The sequence below is a fragment of the Macrotis lagotis genome, chromosome 1 (genome assembly GCF_037893015.1).
Source record: "Macrotis lagotis isolate mMagLag1 chromosome 1, bilby.v1.9.chrom.fasta, whole genome shotgun sequence".
Classification (NCBI taxonomy): Eukaryota; Metazoa; Chordata; class Mammalia; order Peramelemorphia; family Peramelidae; genus Macrotis; species Macrotis lagotis.
In genome coordinates this window covers 725,364,208-725,379,317 of record NC_133658.1, presented here as the reverse complement: position 1 = coordinate 725,379,317, position 15,110 = coordinate 725,364,208, and the positions used below count along the sequence as shown (strand labels likewise).

The 15,110-nt window shown below is 34.3% G+C and overlaps 1 protein-coding gene across 8 annotated transcripts in view; it reads right to left on the bottom strand.

Annotated features, from left to right (window-relative positions):
* STARD13 (StAR related lipid transfer domain containing 13) overlaps positions 1 to 15,110 on the bottom strand; it is a 624,823-nt gene that overhangs the window by 65,589 nt on the left and 544,124 nt on the right. For all 8 annotated transcript variants that reach the window (XM_074216050.1, XM_074216052.1, XM_074216053.1 and 5 more), the window contains 2 exons: positions 6,060 to 6,131; positions 3,700 to 3,781 (listed from right to left, as the gene is read on the bottom strand). In XM_074216050.1, coding sequence (XP_074072151.1) covers positions 3,700 to 3,781; positions 6,060 to 6,131 — 154 coding nt within the window. The remainder of the gene's footprint in view (positions 1 to 3,699; positions 3,782 to 6,059; positions 6,132 to 15,110) is intronic.

Genomic DNA, 15,110 nt, shown 5'->3' with positions numbered 1-15,110 from the left:
TTGTTTACCAAACACACACACACAGAGAGAGAGAGAGAGAGAGAGAGAGAGAGAGAGAGAGAGAGTCTGTGTGTGTGTGTGTGTGTGTGTGTGTCTCCTGCTTCAGAGGGTCTAGGCAAACCCTAAGCCAAAGATCATACTTGCTTGAAAATATTTTCTGGAACTATATCTTGCTGTTAGGAGTGTTCCAACCTCAATAATCTGTCATTCTAAACCTCTCTCTCTCTGCAAGCCTATCCATCCCATTTCCATAACACCTATTGTCTGGGTTTATAAATAAATGCAAAGTGAGTAACACCCATTCAATAACTAAGGTGAATCATACACAGCTCTTCAAAATATATTGCTTCAAAAACACAAACAAAATTGCTGGAATAATCAGCACTACATAGCAAATTGATGCATAGTGTATATATATTATAGACAAATACTGTACAAGAATGATGAAAATTCATTTTATTTAATTTTTGTAGAAAATTAGGTCATAGACTTTTTTTTAGTTTTTTGGCAAGGCAATGAGGTTAAAAGTGACTTGCCCAAGGCCACACAGCTAGGTAATTATTGCCTGAGGCCAGATTTGAACTTAGGTACTCCTGACTCCAGGGCTGGTGCTCTATCCACTGCTCCACCTAGCCACCCCCCATGGTCACAGACTCTTCTTAAAGAAAATGTTCCTTGTTTTTCTTGGCTGAGAGTTATTATTTAGAACTTTACATTTGAAAAGCTATTTAAAATTATTTTTATGGCTCTCCCTCCTAACAGTACTGCAGAGAATTTTGCATAAGAGGTTATTCTGATAGAAAAGGTCAATGACTTAACCAAGGCCCCACAGATAACAAGTGTTAGAACAAGAATTATAGTTCACAATTCACAAGCCTGACATTCAAAACTATGTCCATTGAGACCACTTAGCTTTCTGTAATACAGTCTTTCAGATACATATAGAATATCTGATTTTTTAACTTGATTCCTTTACTAAGATATATCATTTAAAAATCATGTCTAATTAATTTGGTTTACAGTTTAAAGTTTTAAAATACTCATATTCCAGACTTGAACACAATTTCAAAATATTCAGTTCTGTATTAGCCAGCCATAGCCATGGCACCCTAGGGTGAAATATGCAATAGTAGTTCTAAGATATTCGAGAGCTAACCCTGTCCCTCAATTTTATCACATGCATTCAAAAAATAAATAAAAACAAAGACTTCACGTAAAATAATCTCTCACAAATAGTCAACATTTTCTACCCTGTCTTTTCCCCCCAGGTTCTATCTATAGAACCATGATTTGTGAATAGAAGCTATAGAGAAATCATATTATAACAAAGGAGAATGTCAACAACAGAAGAGACATTTATTAAGTTCTTATTAGGTGCTAAGCACTCTACAAATATTATCTTATTTGATATTCATAGTACTCCTGGGAGACAGGTGCCATTATTATTGCCATCATACAGGTGAGGAACCGAGGCAGATGTTTTGTAAATGCTATTTGTGAGAGATTATTTTATGTAAAGTGGTTTTTCTTTTGCTTGCTTGTTTGTTTTGGCTGCATGTAGTAAAACTGAGGGACAGTGCTAGCTAGCTCGTGACTAGTCCAGGGTCAAACAGCTTTTAAGTGTTTGAAGTCAAATTTGATCTCAAGTTTTCTTGACTCTAGGCCCAGGAGCCTATCTATTCTGCTATCTAGTTGCCTTTAAATTAGTAGCTCTACATTTTAATCTTGTAAGGGAAACATAAATGTTACTATGGTTGTTGTCCTTCGTATTTGAAGAGAATCAAAAGAGCATCAGTTTGTTGGGGTCATCGTACAGTAGATCCAATTGTGGCTGATCAGATAAATATGATCTTGGAAGACTACCACAGGTTAGGCTCAAAAAGTCCATAAAATGATACTATAAATATCTGCTATAGGGTGAGACAAGCAGAAAGGATGGGGTATGTGTAATTCAGGTTATGGATACCTAGGATTATTTGCCAATTTTTACATCATATCCTCTTTGTCTTTAGAGATGCAAGCCTCTCCCACAGAAACAAGGAAAATAGGAAGGAACAGTCCATACTCACAGGAGAATCTTATAGCTCTTTCATTCTATTCAGTTAATTTAGAAGCAAAAAGATTAAATTGCCAAATGCAGCAACATATGGAAAAATAAGATACTGCAATTCTCTGGGTTTCTGTTTCCTTATCTGTAAATTGAACTGGTCAGAACAGGTGTTCTTTAATTTCTCTTTAAGCACTAAGATTTCATTGTTAGATGCATCTCAAATCAAAATCCCTTCTAAACACGTGGTCTTCACCAGCTGCCAAATTTCTTTACCATCCAATTTATTCATTTCATCTTCCTGAGCCTCAGTTTCCTCATTTTACAAATGAGATTAGACTAGAAACATTAAAAGTCAGTCCAAGCACTAATTCCAATCAATCTTTAATCATGTTCAAACTGGCTCCTATTCTCACAACTTTATTATACTTTAATTTTTAAAAAATCATCAAAATTCCAAACATTAATACTCCAACTCCAAGGTATTTTTCAAATTTTTCTCTTTCTTGACCTCTCTGACATATTTAATATTGCTAACCACCTCTTCCTGGAAGGAGGGAGGTTTCAGACATGGAGAATGGACAGTTATGGGTGAGGACCAATGAGAAAGTCACTTTTGTTGGCTCACATAATGCGGAAGGGGGAGTTATATTCAATGTGACTGGAAAGGTAGGTGGTCCAAGGTTTTAAAAGCTGAACAGATAAGGTAACAAGAAGTCATTGGGTTTGGTTAAATAGGAGTAGTGAAGTTAGTTCTACTTTGGCAATAGTGTGGAATATGGGCAGAAAGTGGAAAAAGGCAGAAAAACCAATAATGATACTATTGTGATACTTTTAGAAAGAGCTTGAATTAAGGTGGTAGCTATGCAAATAGAAAGACAGGATCAAATGTGTTAGATGTTGTAAAGATACAAAGAATGTGGGGTAAGGGAGAGGGAGGAATAGTATAATGATGCGACTATACACTTGAACACCTGGAAGGATGGTAGTGCTTTTTGACAGAAACAGGTAAGTGTGAAGAAGAGAGTATTCAAGGGAAAAGATTAATTCATTTTTAGACATGTTGAGATTAAGATGTTTTCAAGACCTCTCATATGGAATGTTCCAATAGGTAATTAAATGGAGTGGCTAGGTGGTGCAATGAATAGAGCACTGGCCCTGGAGTCAGGAGTACCAGTGTTCAAATCCGGCCTCAGACACTTAATAATTACCTGTCTGTGTGGCCTTGGGCAAGCCACTTAACCCCATTGCCTTGCAAAAAAAAATTAGGTAATTAACTGATGATGGAGGACTAAAGCTCAGGAAAGAGATAGGGCTGGACAGTCATCTACAGAGAGTCGATACAATGAAATTTAATCTATTATTCAGTTCCTAGCAAAGTGCTTTGCACTGAGCAGGTAGTAGCAAATGTCCATTGAGTAAATTAATGAGTTATACAAGAACAATCACTCTTTTGAATGAATTAATGACTAAGTTTAAGAACATTTATTAAGGGCATTTCATAATCATTTATTTTTTGGATTAAAGTTTTGCATTAAACATTATATTCTTTATTTGAAAATGTTATCACAACATTATTAATGAAGGCGACGAGAACCCAAATCCTTCTGGAAGCTAAAAGATGAAATATAAAATTAATTCATGTGTTTTACCTGCAAAGAGGTTCTACAAGGTCCTTTTCAAGAAAATCATGATCTTTCTTTACAGCTGCAATGTTGATGGGGAATTGTGAATCTACAAAAAAGGTATATATAAACATTTAATAATAAAATTCATGAGTCGTTTAGAGGTCATTTATTTTAGCCACTAAAATGCTACATAACCCATGAATCTGAACAATAGCTGCTCCTGAGTAAAAGCTCTGTTGACAAAGTTTAAGAGAGCAGATGGTTTTATTGTCGATGTGTTTTTAAAAGTGTGAAGAAAATCTGAGTTATGACAATGATTATATGCCTGACCTTGGGTATGATCAAATATTAAGTAGCCTAAGCTTTACTATCTCCACATTATCAAAGAGGTATGTTGACTCAGGCTCTGAGAAATATTCTTAGAGCTTACATCTGTACTAAGGCCACTTATTCACACTCAACACAATCTGAGTTAAATGTTAGCAATTTCCCTCTCAGGAAAGATAAATATTTTTGCCTTTAGTTTCTAAAATGTCTCCTAAATCTCAGGTACCTCAAAAACTTACTTTTTCATTTAAGACTAGTAAAGAAATATCTAAGAATACACTTTAACCACAATGCCACAAAAACCTAGTCATTCCTCTAATATTTATTCTAAGAAATTAGCTGACCTAAAAAAAAAAGAAGAAATTAGCCACTTTGCTGAAAACATACTCTGCCCTAAGAGCATTGTGGGATCCCAGTCATTTGATGATTCTCCCAACTACTATCTATCATGTATGATTGGCTTGTAGATCAGAACTAAGTTAGCCATATGTAAAGGGCCAGTATATTGATTTTCAGCATTATTATTTGCATCATTTTCCTTTCTGTTCATTATTTTATATTTTGGATCCCAAAGTATCTATATTCAAGATAAATTACATTTCAGTAATCTGTACTCAAATTGATATGTAAATTGCAACCTACAGTGATGAAAACTATTCCCCTCTGGTGGCCAAAGTTATGAAAGTGAATTTCAGTCATGTTAAATAAATGTCTCACCTGTAATAAATTCAACATTTCTGTTTATATGTATTTGGGGAAGCACAATTTTATTAAGATTTATGTGAATTTCTCATCAATTGTCTATCAGTGATTCACATTTTAAACTAGTAATATTTTAGATTTACAAAAAACCTTTTATTGAAAGAATTCAGAGTATGTTGTTCACAGACATTTCTCCCTCTCCCTCTCATATTCAGAGAGAGAAGGGAAACAATATTTTATAGAAGAAAATGGGGACAGAGAGGGTATCTTATTATAGGTTAATAAATCAACTAGAGCTTGACTTGACTCATTTTCTCTATTCCTTAGTTCCTACAAATCATCCATGGAGATAAAGATGCAGAATTTGTGGAATGTGTTGATGCCTTTAACAAATAAATATGTTCCAGCAATGTTAGCTATTGTTTGTGAGCACTGATACACTTTTAAAGACTTGTGGTTAATTTTATTAACTATTCCATCAGTTCAAATCTAAAAAAAAGAAAAAGTACCATGGGCAATTAAACACTTAAATACTTGATCCAAAAAATTTATCAAGATTTTTTTTTCCTACATAAGATGATCCAAATTAGAGAGGAAGTACTGACATACTCTGATGTGATTTCTAGAAAACTTATCATAGCTAAATCATTTGCTGGGGCTTGTTAGCAAGGCAAAAATAGGAAAGTGGAGGAAATTAAAAATACTGAAAAGAGAGGACTACAGAGAGAGATTGTAAACTTGGAGTCCATGGCAAAGAGATAGCAGAACTGATGGAAAGCAGGAAGAAAAGAAAGCAAAGGAAGAATAGTGCTTTTTCCCCTAAACTACAACTCTCTTTGCATTTCTACCCCAAAACCACATAGCATAAGATAATAGCAATAATTAACAATAATATGTTAAGGTTTGCAAAGGACTTTACACATATTGTCATTTGACTTTCAAAACAATCCTCTGAATTAGGTGCTATTATTAATCTCATTTTACACATATAGAAACTGAAGCTGAGAAAGGTTAAGTGATTTGCCCCCAGTCATTCAGACAGGATTTGCAATCAGGTTTTCTTAACTCTTCAACCTATGCCAAAATCCCTAAAGGAGGCAGCATGGTAGAAAATTTTTAACTCAGAGGTCTCGAGTTCAAAACCTTCCATTAATACTATTTATGTGACCTTGGATGAATAATTCAACTTCCTTGGGCATTAGTTTCAATATCTATCAAAGAAGGGGTGGCCTCAACTTGTGACCCTCTGAAAGACTGAGGAAATAGTTGAAAGACAAAAGGAATCTTGGGACATTGGCATTAGGTTAGTCCAAATTTGTTTTCTCTGAATGAGAGAAGAAAAAATGTAAACATACCCTCATAAAGCTGAGCATATTGTGGGAATCCAGCAGCCCGCAACCAGTCACACGCTTCCTTTGCTTCAATTTCTGGGGGTGAAAACAGAACAAGGAATATATGTATCAAAAAGACATAAAGTTTCACAAAACTCTTATCTTCACAGAAGCAAAAAAAAAAAAACCAGGAAGTTGTGTTTTTGCCTATTATAAATAAAATTATACAAATGATTGTTGAGTAAACTATAAAATGAAAGCATAACTAGAGAAGGATATAAGGAATGAATTCATAATATAAATTGCTTTAAGAAGCCTATCATAATCTCCACAAATATTTTGAACATAAAAAGACAACAAAGCAGACTCTCAAGAACACAAAAACTGATTCTTTACCAGGAGGACAAAAATGGGTTATTTACCAAAATATCAGATATTCAAATGAGTACGATGAAATACTTAACCATTACAGTGTAAGATACTCTCTATGCTAAGACTAACAAAAAAAAAAAGGTAAGCTTTGAACCCGAAAACCAGAGATAATGAGACTCTCTCCCTTGTTTCTTTTTTTCTTAGGGATATTGGGAGAATAAAAGTAAATAATCTGTGTGAAAGTACTTTAAGTTCTCAGGAATAAAGGTGTTACAGAAATTTATGTTGGCATTATATGAATTTTTACTGTTACTGTTTATTTGGTAAACACATTTTAACAATATGGACATTAGATAAGTACATGAAAATTATTTTAAAATACATTTTCCTCCATGCTCTAGAAAAGCATACTGCCCAGAGGTCTCATCCTGAATCAACAGAAAAGTTGTAAGTGGATGCTCCCTTCTCTCTGCCCCGCCATGCTCTGTCTTTCTGGTAAACAGTTCCATCACTAACATACTAAATGATCAATGAACCACCTGGCTAGAGAAACTGTCTTGTGAAACAAGAGAATATTACAGTATGTGAAATAGAGCACTTTTTGACCTCCTGAATTCTGGATCATTTCCTAACCACATTCTTGCTAGATAAATACAAATGTAAGGGAAAAAAAATTCATCCATCAAAGCCTGTTTTCCCCAAACAAGATTATACAGCAATTAGTTTTGTAACAAGTCCCCTTCCTCCAATGCCTGGATGAATCATTGTCAGATCACTGTATTTGCATGCACTTTGACGTGAGTTTTTTTTTTTTCCCTACAGCCACAAGCCAGGGAGTATACAGGATCCTTGGGACTGTTGCTTAAAAAAAAGTGACATACCCTTACATAAGACAACATGTCTGTGTTGAAAGGTAGAGATATCTATATAGCACTATATTTCAACCTGACAGAATTATTTAGAACATGTTAAGCAAATAAAAAAGGACAAATACTAAGCTTTTTATGGAAAAATCTGAACAGAAATCCTAAAAATTCTCGGTAACACATCCTCTATAGCCTCTCTGATCTAGTTAGAGCTGGGATAACTGTCAAAGAAGAAGGGTCAGTTCAAGGAATGTATGCAGACTGTGAAGGTCTCTGCCTCAAAGCAACATGTTTTATGAGAGAAGTAGTTAAGACTTTAGGGGATCAAATGGTGTGTTGATGCTGGAAGACCTAGGTAGCTGTGTGGCTTTGAACAAGTCAATTAACCTGATTCTCCATTTCCTCAACTGTTTTTGAAGGATAAAGGGATTTCATTTTGATTACCACACACAAATATTTGAAAAGAATTGAAGGAAATGCACAATCTGATTGTAACTCACTGAGGAGAGGGGTTGACGATTAATTTCTTTGTCATATATAATAACCTTTAGTTACTTAAATTTTAATCTTTTTATTAACAAAACTGAGGAGATGGTAATAAGAAAATAACCATTCAATTTCTTAACATGTTCTAAACTTAAGAGGTTACTATGATACAGAGGCAGAAGACTGTATTGAAAGATAAGCATATTTTTCCTTTTGTATCATTTAACATATACTATTAGGTTATAGGATTGCTGATAGAGACAAGATCATAGAATTATAGATCTAGATTTCAGAGGACCTGAGAAATCATCTGGTTTGAACCCCTAATTTTACTGGGGAAGAAAATGGGATCCAGATAGGCAAAGTCTCAAAGCCAGTTATCAGGTTAAAAAGAATGAAGAAGGGAAAGACTATGGCTTGAACAGAATAAAGGTACCAAATAGACAAGAGAGTAGAGGGTAAGAAGAGACTATTATCCAGAGATGAAAGGAAACTTGTCCTAGGGAAGAGTGAGGAATGGGAAGAGATAGGAGGTCAAGGGAGGGTCAGGTAAGGATAGTTAGACAAGAGGTCATTGTACATTGGAAGGATCACAGATTTAGAATTGGAGAAGGCTTTAGATGTCATCTAGTATAACAACACTGCTTTTTAGATGAAGAAACTCAAGTTCAAAAGGGTAAAGGGTTTGCCTAAGGTCAAAAAGGCAGTAAAAGAGACAGAACTGGGCTTTAGACTTAGGCTCTCTTGACTCTGTATCACCACTATGCTTATGCTGTCTCACCTCATTACCTCCTTACAGAAAAGTAACTTAAATTTTATAATTTAAAATTTTATTTTGTTCTGAATTTAACAAAGAACATTTATATGCAAAGTACAATAGAAAGAGGATTATATTAAGAAACTACAAATCACTATTTCCTACACTAGTTTTTTTAAAGTATATAATAAATTCAGTGTTACTTCTCAATCTGTCCTTATCTGTTTCCCACTGAACTTCAAAAGGGGCTTTTAAACCAAGCACCCCAGATGGCTAGTGCCATACACTTTAGATAAGCCACAATACCTTTATAGTAGTAGACACTTTTCTTAATTACAAACAGTAACTTTTTAGCCATTATCAAAAATAGTTGTAGACTATGAACTTGATTTGGAAAAAGCCCTGCCAATTCCTACTAAACAGCTTCCTACAGCATCTATATTATTTTTTTTTAAGGAATATATCTGGACAGCTAGGTGGTGCAGTGGATACAGCACTGGCCCTAGAGTCAGGAGTATCTGAACTCAGACACTTAATAATAACCTAGCTGTGTGAGACCTTAGGCAAGTCCTTAACCCCAGTGCCTTGTAACCCCCCCCCCCCCAAAAGGATTATAGCACCCTAGGTTGGCAAAACAAATTTGACGGTTAAAAAGACATTATTTCTAGTATCTGTAGTTCCAAAAAGATCTATGTAATGTCATTTAAATGACATTTCAGAAGATAACTTGAGAAATTCTTTTTTGTACACTAAGTAGCCAGCACAATATTATATAAAATGCTTTAAGAGTTATTAAAGATCACATTTTGACAGTTTTATTTGTTCCTTCCTTAAACTGTCTCTGTGGCAGCCATAGTGCCATAGAGCCATAGAAGCTAAATACAGTGTAGTGCTCTACTGAAACCACCCATGGGTCAATCTTGGTTCATGTTTTGTCTTACTGGAGTCAGTTCCGTTTATTTGAGTGTAGGAAGAACACTCTGAACATTTAGAATTTCTCTGGAGAAGGGAAAGGGAAGTAAAGTTTTCTTTACCTTGATTTTGCTGTTCTTCTAATATCTGTAGTATTCCCCTACTATGAGGCTTCAACCATAACCCCCTATTGTCAATAGCTTCATTAAATAAATGATGTCCATAAGACTTATGGGAAAGGGGAAAGAAGTGGGAAGGATCCAAATACTTGCCCTTCGTAGAATTCTAACTTCTGAGAACTCTACTTTCACTTGACCTCTCTTCTGGCCCAAAGGAGTGGCTCCACAGTTTAAGCAAAGGAATTAATGGAGAGAAGAGATCTGTGAAGCTCCACTGACACTGGGTCATGGACTGATTGAAAAATGAAATGCTTAGCTCTTTCTGCACAACCACCTACAGCTCATCTGATTTTGCTCTCCACTGAATTTAGCAGAAATGGCTCAGCTTTGCATTCTAACTGGTGCTTTGCTTCTTGCTTTCTAGTCATCAGGAAAGTCATCAACCCCTTCTGTGATACAGTTTCTTCTTCTGTTCACTGGGAATATGATGTTGACTTCCAGATGAGGCACAAAGTCTAATTCCTGTGAGAGGCAACTGCTGCCTCATGCTCTCTGTCTGTCTAATGAAATCTTCAGGGTTTGGGCATTTGGATTTGTTTATTCCATGATATTCCTGAGAAGAAGATCATAGAATTTTAGAAATAAAAATCTTAGGTAATATTTTGGCTTTCTTAAATGATTTTTTCCCCTCAGAAGAATGTATAATTTAAATAAGCAATTTGGCATGGTAGCTTGAATTTTAAAAATTGCCAAATTTGAGTTACTAACAGGAATCCAGAAGACCAAAAAGCAGAATTAAAATATAATCCAAGAGACTGTAGAATGGTAGAAATTTACTAACTCAGATGAAATGGGAAGAGTTCATAATCAAAATTATAAGAAGCCCAGTTTATAATCATTTTTAAAAAGAAAGGTGGTGGGGCAACTAGGTGGTATAGTAGATACAGTACCAGACCTGGAGTCAGGACTTAAGTTCAAATCCAGTCCCAGACACTTAATACTTACTCACTTAACCCCATGGTGTTGCAAAAAATTAAAAAAAAACACTTTTATTTCTTTTCATATTCACATGTTTTATATGGGGGATTGCTACAAAAATACAAACAAATGTATATAACTGTATTATACATGTCTCTCTGTAAAGAGCAGCTAGATGGCATAGTGGAAAGAATGCTAGACCTGGAGTCAGGAAAGACTCTTCCTGAGTGCCAATCTGGGCTCAAACATGTACTACCTATGTGACCCTGGGCAAGTCACCTAACCTCTTTGCTTTGGATTCTTTATCTGTAAAATGAACTAGAAAAGGAAATGGCAAATCATGCTACTACTATCTTTGCCAAGAAAACCCCAAATGGGGTCACAAAAAATCAAAATCAAATATGACCAAAATGACTGAACAAAACAAATACATACACCTGAGATATAAGAACTATATGATTGTAAAATTATAAAATATATACACATATCTATACATTGGGCAAAAAGTCTTAATAAACCTTGAATATAATGCTACAAAGTAAAGCTCCTATTTTAATTAAGAAAAAACACCTAATGAGAGAAGTAACTAAAAGAAAATTGATTGATTTTAGTTTCAAAAGAGTCAAATTTGAGTCCTCTCTTCAATACAGAAACGTTCTATAATAATGAGAAGGTGGGTAATTCACATAACCTTTTTGATCCTGTTTTCTCATCCATAAAATTATAGTAATAATACTTTCATTCTACCTTGGGTTTTTTTGTTTGTTTTTACTTTACAAACTTCAAAAATACTGTAAAAGCAAACTGCTTTTAGGAAAAAATCTAATAAAATTGCTAACAAAAATTAAAGAGGAAGGATAAGAGGAGAAATTTTATGTTAGAAAGCAAAAATGCATTAAATTTATGGAAATAACTGACAGACATACAGGACTCACAGGAATTTTTAAAAAAATACCTAAACAATTAGAAAGAAATTCAACATCTTCAGGTGGAATATACCAATTTGATAATGCAATGCTAATAATCAAATGACTCTACAAATTGAGTGAACAAAATGATTGCAAAATACATTGGGAGATTGAAATGATCTCCAAGATTAGAAGATAAAAAGAATATGGAATGAGTTTAATTATCTTTTCTAAGCAGACGTCTCCTATCTATACATTTAACTAGTTTCTTTTCTGTGTTCCAGCTGCAAATCTTCAATTGTCAACTAGACACTTCAAGCTAACTGTCCCATATGCAACTCAAAGTACAAATTCAGCATTCTTTCCACTGGATCTTCCATGTAATAATCTTTCAAATGTTTGAAGAAAGTCTTTATCTCCTCTCAGTCTTCTCATCCCTACAGTAATCATTCCCATTTCCTTCTGTCAAGTTCTCATATGGGATACACTTAAGACTTCATAACCCATAGCCTTATAATTAGTAATTTACCGCCTTTTATTGTGAGTTATTTTTGAAATGGATGAATCTTATTTCATCAACTAAAAACTGAGAAGCTGATGAATTTGGAGGCAGAGGTTCAACCTGATAAGAGGTTTCTGCTACTTATTATCCAAACTGCTTTGGGAAAGACATTTATTTAATCTCTCTGACCTCAGCTTCCCTATATGTTAAAAAGGAGGTTGGACTAGATTATTATAATCTCTTCCCTAACAGTAGGATCTTACATTCCTTGAGCACAGTAAACATCTCAGAAGCATACCATTATATAAATAATAGGTATTCAAATAAATATTTGTAGATTGACCTCACATTAGAATCATCTGAATAAATGAATTTTCATTTCAGTTATCATCAAAAGTGGATCTTTTTTTCCCCTATGTAAAAGATTCAGGGACCTTCTCTTTAGATATTGCATCTTTAAGTTAAACTATTTCCAATAAATCAGTTTGGAGGATGCAAAGAAAACTATAAAAGGTAAAAAATAGGGTTTATAGCATGAAAGTCTACTCTTTATTCTAAAAAATACTATCCTCTAAGATGTGCGTTTTGGTCAGTATTAGTATATAGGATCAGAGTTCATTTAATAGTAATCTTAATGAATTTACAGTGACTGGATGAACTAACAAGGTCACATTATTGACTAAAGCTAGCAAGGAGACAGAAGATGGCCAAAGAACAGAGCAAAGTAACTGCTTCTCTCCGGGACTTAACTTATGACCTTGGTTTATTTGATTAGTAGAATGCTCCAACCTTGTATTTTCCAATTCATTTATCATGACATCATGGTATCTCATGATGTATCATAGCAAGCTGACCTCAAAGGTTCAGACTTTCTGTGAGTTCTATCAATTCTACTTCCTTTGGAACTCATGTCTTTTGTCTTTCAGCACTGTTCAGAAAAGGAGGCTTGAATGTTTATTTAAAAAAATTTAAATTCAAACCAGTCATATCTGTGGGTATACAGCTTTAGAAAGCTTTCACTGATACTAACATAAGATGAACTAAATCCCACAAGATGTCTGCAGTAGTCACAATGATCACTACTGAGGTGTATAAAAATACTAAAATTTCAACAGGCCCATAGTTGTTGGTTTAGGATAATTTATATGACTGATTTAACATAATTAACAGACTATTTAATGTAAATATTACTTCTTTGTCTTCAGATGGAATTTCCCCAGAATGATTAAACAATAAAACTCCACTATAATAGCATCTAACTCCCAAGGATTTTGTGAGAATCAAATGAGATAGTTATAAAGCTCTTAGAATAGTGCCTAACACGTAGTAGGTGCTATATAAATGTTAGTTATTATATTTGCTCAATGAAGTTTTTCCCCCCAAGGCCACACATTCTTGGTATTGCTTATCATTACTACCTAGATATCTGCTCATTCCATGATGGCTATATGCCAAAGTCAAGTGAAATATGTAATCATCACCATGATTACTATACAGAGATATGGCCTGGGCTTGTGATTTTATTGCTACAGCAAACTCTAATATATGAAAATTCTCTGTCAATGTGGATCAATGCCTTTCCTGCAACTTATAGGCTTAGAGAATTCCTTAGAGTTTTGAGAAGTTAGGAGACTTGCCTAGGATCTCATAGCCAGTATGGTTTTTTGTTTGTTTTCTTACTTTTTTAAAACTAGAATGGTTTTTGAGGCAGGATTTGAATTCAGGTCACCCTGACTCCAGTCTCAACCCTCTTTCTATTGTGTCACCTGTCTACCTTCTCATCAAGATTTGAAGGTAGACATTCCCTGATTGGGGTCAGCTGTAGATTTATTATGCCATACTTTCTTTCATTAGTACCTATAAATATAAATATCCTTCAGAATTCTTTTCAGTCTAAAAAGGTCTAAAAAAATAATATAACTCCTTTCAATCTACTTGAAGCTAGCATATTTTTTTAAATTAAAGAATAAAGATGCAATAATTAAAAATATCTTAGATAAAATACAGAGGCTTATCTCAATATTTACAGAAATCTCTATTTTGGTTTGAACCTGTTGTTTCTTTGGGAGGGGGGAAGCAATAGGGGTTAAATGACTTGGCCAGGGTCACATAGCTAGTAAAAGATTGGATCCATATTTGAATTCAGTACCTCCTGATTCCAGGGCCAATAATCTATCCATTGAACAACCTAGCTGCTTCTACCTATGAACTTAATGTGCAAAACCCATGATACCATTGTGGAAAATTGACTCATCAAGGCAATACAGTGTGCAATTCATCTATTTTAGAGATTAAACTATGTATTGTTAAGTAACTTGCCAAGGATTATCCCCCTTTGACACATTTCAGCTATGTGACCTGCCTCAGTTTCCTCATTTATAAACTGGAGAGGATAACAGCACATACCTACCAAAGTTATCATGAAGATCAAATGAGACAGCTGTAAAGCACACAACAGACAGTGTCTCTGGCACATGCAAGCATTGCATAAATGTTGGCTTTTATTATTACTAATTATATTGGGAAGATATAAAATATTTCATTTTCACATTTATAATGACTTGAGATACTAAAACTCACAGTGAAAAATAGTACATGCAAACCCTAGATCTAATATCATGATGTCTGTCCTTAAAAGATTTTTATTAATATATGTCACTAATTTCATTGGTTATCAATTGAAATTGTCCTCAGTTTTCAAAGATATTAAACTGTACTTTAACTAGATTTTTTTTTACACAAGATGGTCACTAATTTCCAAAGTAGCATTTTAAAAATAAAAGAATAAAAATATGGAAGCTAAATGCAAATATTTGCACTTGCAATAAAGTTCTGATGAAATTCTCAATTTCTTCTATGATTTCCATTACAGCAATGTATTATCTCTCTGACATAAAGCTTTCAATTCACATCTCTGGGTTTTATCTTCTATATTGGTAAAATAATGAAGTTGATTAAGATGACATCTAGGATCTGTTTCTGCTCTAAATCGTCCAATTCTCCTATTTGAGCAATTATAGTCATTTGGGGCCAATATTGCTTTCCCTCTAGGCCTCCCACAAGAGAAAGGATTTCTTTGAAGTCAGAAACCAATGGAAAGGATTTTACCCATTGATCTAAACTCCCTGAAAATTTAGAAATTATTACCTAGTGACAACTTGACCAAGGGAGCTCT